This window comes from Mesitornis unicolor, unplaced genomic scaffold (genome assembly GCF_000695765.1).
Source record: "Mesitornis unicolor isolate BGI_N332 unplaced genomic scaffold, ASM69576v1 scaffold5453, whole genome shotgun sequence".
In the NCBI taxonomy this organism is placed as follows: domain Eukaryota; kingdom Metazoa; phylum Chordata; class Aves; order Mesitornithiformes; family Mesitornithidae; genus Mesitornis; species Mesitornis unicolor.
The window spans coordinates 3603-7560 of record NW_010173835.1 but is presented as its reverse complement, the minus strand read 5'-3'; the positions used below and the strand labels follow the sequence as shown (position 1 = coordinate 7560).

The window sequence follows — 3958 nt, the reverse complement described above, 5'->3', positions numbered from 1 at the left end:
TAGTCTCTAAAGCTCACTAGAGCATTTAAATTAATAAAGATTTCTAAACAGTTTATGCTTTCCTCAACTGAAAGTGCCAGCAAATCTGCAACAAAAATACAAAAGTAAAGAATGACAACATAAAATATTTAAAAACCAAAAAGTCCAGAAAAACATGCTGCCTAAATTTAACTTCCCAAATAATCAGGCTTAAACCCCAGTGGTATAGATGGAAGACTTTAGATCAGCTTGAACTGTCTTAGAAAAACTACAGATTAATAGTGCCCAACTCCTCCCATCCTTCACCCCCACTACTGTTTCTACCAATGCTCATCTGATTGCAGGAGGAAAGCACTAAGCCAGAACAAAAATAAGTCCCAAAACCAGTCTAAAAGAAAATCAAGTAAGCAACAAAAGGCACAAGGAGGGCAAAAGCAACAGCAGCATTAGCTTAGACTGACTTAAAACAATCATGGAACAATACCATGAGTATAAGCTGCCTAAAGAAGAAAAGACTCCTTTAGGGCATTTTTGAGGGTCTTTTTTGTCCTCAAAGCATATCTGCAAGTGACTGGAAGGCCAAAAAAACCAACTTGATACATTCAAGTACGTATGCATTCTAGATGAATGTTCACAATTTACCCGAAAACTGTTCCATCATGTCTCCTGTCCCATTACAGTCAATTTAACTCTGTTCTTTAACATAATTTAACTTTCTCGAAAAGATTCCAAACTTTAAATAGGTCTTTGTCATTTTAATTAAATCCAAGAATTTTATTAACATGTCAAAGTAAATTTTAAAAGCTGAAGAATGGTTAATAAAGGAAGAACACATGTACATGCACACATACACAAGCACCCATCTAATTTCTCATTCTCTACCCTTTGCAATCTTTCTTTAATGTTTTAATAGAATCATAGAATGTATTCGGTTGGAAGGGACCTTTAAAGATCTGGTCCAACCCCTCTGCAGTGAGCAGGGAGACTGTTACTAGATCAGGTTGCTCAGAGGCCCATCAAGCCTGACCTTAAATATCTCCAGGGATGGGGCTTCCACCACCTCTCTGGGCAATCTGTTCCAGTGATCTACCAATCTCACATCAAAGAACTTTTTCCTAATATCCAACTCAATTCTATCCTTTTCTCATTCAAAACAATTACCCCTCATCCTATTGCTACATGACCTTGTAAACAGCTCTTCCTCAGCTTTCTTATAGGCAATTTTCAGGTACTGGAAGGTCCTCCCAGAGCTTTCTTTTCCTCAGGCTGAACAACCCCAACTTTCTCAGCCTGTCTTCATAGGAGAGGTGCTCCAGCCCTTTGATCACCTTTGTGGTCCTCCTCTGGACCTGCTCCAGCACTTCAATGTCCTTTTTGTGTCGGGGACTCCAAAGCTGGATGCAGTACTCCAGGTGAGGTTTCACCAGAGCAGAGTAGAAGGGCAGAATCACTTCCCTTGATCTGCTGGTCACTCTTCTTTTGATGCAGCCTAGGATGCAGTTGGCCTTCTGGGCTGCAGATGCACATTGGTGGCTCATGTCCAGCTTCTCGTCTACTAGTACCCCCAAGTCGCTTTCCTCAGGTGTCCCTGCCCATGGCAGGGGGGTGGACTGGATGATCTTTAAGGTCCCTTCCAACCCAAACCATTTTGTGATTCTATGTATGCTGCAATGTAATTTTTTCATAAAATGCTATTTCACACAAAGACAATTCTAAGCCTGAGTCAAGTTTCATAATAATCTACTCTTCTGATTGAGTACAAGCAATTTGTTTTAAAGCCACAGAACTTAAGCTGTACCATGAGGAACTTTGACATTTTAGGAGTTTGAATTAAAAGAAACATTGTATTTTGTAGTGTTTTTGGTTTGGTTTTTTTTTGTTGTTTTTTTTTTTTTTTAAAAGAGCGGGGGGGGAGACGCATTTTAACACCACTGCAACCATGGTGGAAGTAGTGAAAAAGTATATTACTATCCTGCTAATATTAAACTTTAGCTTGAAACTTGCTATTACAACATCAGTTTCTCTGTGCAAGGTTTTGGTTACCATAACTTAAAATATTTCAGAAGCTGAAGCAACTGCTGCTTCAGTAGGCAGATGTACACACAGGCTTTAATTTTCTGTTTTGATAGTCTGATAGGACAAACTGCAAAGAGTACCAACCTGAAACAAACTAACTCAGCTAATCACAATGTGAAACTCTTCCTCAAAGCTGTCCCAAGCTCTTCTTTAGCAAGTTTACATCAATCCATGTCTCATGGAATATAACTAATATAGATGAAGTATGAAAAAACCAAAAAAATCCCCCCCCCAAAAAAAAAAAAACAAACCACACAAAAAAAACCAACCCACCAAACCCAAAACCCAAGAAATATTCTCAGGAACACCAGAAGCTGCTTGAAAGAGAAGCCCTTCTTAAAAGGCACAGAGTCAGAAGGGCCAAGAACAAAAAGTCATAATAAACATAGCACCTCCTTGAAGTGTGCTCTGGAAAAGCAACATCACATGTAAAGTTAACAGAGGAAGAGAGGGTTCTGAAGCAACAGAAGTCTCTGAAATGCAAGTAACTGCACCCTGACCCCATAGAACATTTACAGCTCCTGTAAAGCACGTAAAACTGTTAACACAGTATTTTGGATGTTAGTGGAGAGTTAAGTTCCGTATTTTATAACCAACATCATATATATACACCTTCTTATATTTTTATTTCTGCTTGAAAACTACTCCAATACTACAATTCTTCTACACATCACCTACCCTCTCACAGTCAAATATCAATGTGGCAACTACCAATGAATTATCTTTTTAAATCCATTTAGCATTCAAGAATTATCACCAAAGAACAAGCATGTCATTCATATACTTCCAGCAAGGACTGCATGCACTATTTGTCACATGAAACCCCAAATGTTAATCTGCAATGTCAACAAAAGATAATTCTGTAAGAAACCACAATTAAGGCAGGTAGCCTATAAGTACAAGGGATCCTTTGCAGACATCAGTTTCACACTTACTTTGCTTAGCAGTGGACCTTTTATTTTTTCAAAAGTGCTTTATGTTGTTCAGTCATTAAATAATTCTTTACACCATAGAAAAAGGATACCTACCATTTGACAGCTAAGTTCTGCACCTCACCATTTTTATCTTCTAGTAATTTCAGAATCATCTTCACCACCTTTCTTTCGCTGTCATCATCCAGCTTGATAGAATCTTTCTGTAGTTCTGTCATCAAGTCATTAGTAGCCATAAACCTGACAAAAGATAGTCAGATAATTATTTCTAAAAGGACAGGGGTTATTCACAGTGCTCAAGATTCAAGATTCTCAGTTTTCAGCATTTGTTATCAAATAAATCACACTTAACATTGGATTGCTGTTACCTGGTTTGTGATGCAAGTAGCATTTATTTTAGTTGAAAAATAAAAAGAAGAAAAATTGTATTTAAAAATGACAGTAACTTTTAGTTAGGTCATCTTCCCTCCCTGATGAGAAGGGCAGCTACATATTTTACTTTCATTGTTTACATTATGTTCCAAATGATCTCACAAAGAAAAACTGACACTTACACAGATTTTAAATAGTCCTTTCATTAGCTATGCTGATGTTGTAAAAAAAAAAAAAAAAGGATTTTTCTTTAAAGTTTGTTAAAAAAGTAATCCATGCTGTGAGTTTATTTTAAAACAACTTCTAAGCAAGAAGAAGAATACAGAGTTTTTCAAACATTCTCCCACAAAACTGACAAAAGTCAAACATTAACAAAGGGAGAAAAAACACTGAAGCTATGTTTTCTGTGTTCTTCATTTACTTCCCCTGTACAGACTGGTTTGTTTGTAGTCCAGACAATGGCCAATAAATTTATCCAGCCCTCAAGCCAAGGTGCCACACTAAAGACCAAGATTAATTCTTGAGAGATCAAGCAAATAAAATCATCTTTCACATCAATTAATTTACTATCCAATACCACTGTCATATCCACAAATACA

General features: G+C 37.1%; 1 protein-coding gene across 1 annotated transcript in view; it reads right to left on the bottom strand.

The window, feature by feature from the left end:
* Window positions 1-3225, bottom strand: part of CAND1 (cullin-associated and neddylation-dissociated 1) — a 25471-nt gene extending 22246 nt beyond the window's left edge. Inside the window, exon 1 of the mRNA XM_010180844.1 lies at window positions 3084-3225. Within this exon, the coding sequence (XP_010179146.1) occupies window positions 3084-3223 (140 nt within the window). The 5' untranslated portion in view covers window positions 3224-3225. The remainder of the gene's footprint in view (window positions 1-3083) is intronic.
* Between the last annotated feature and the right edge of the window lie 733 nt (window positions 3226-3958).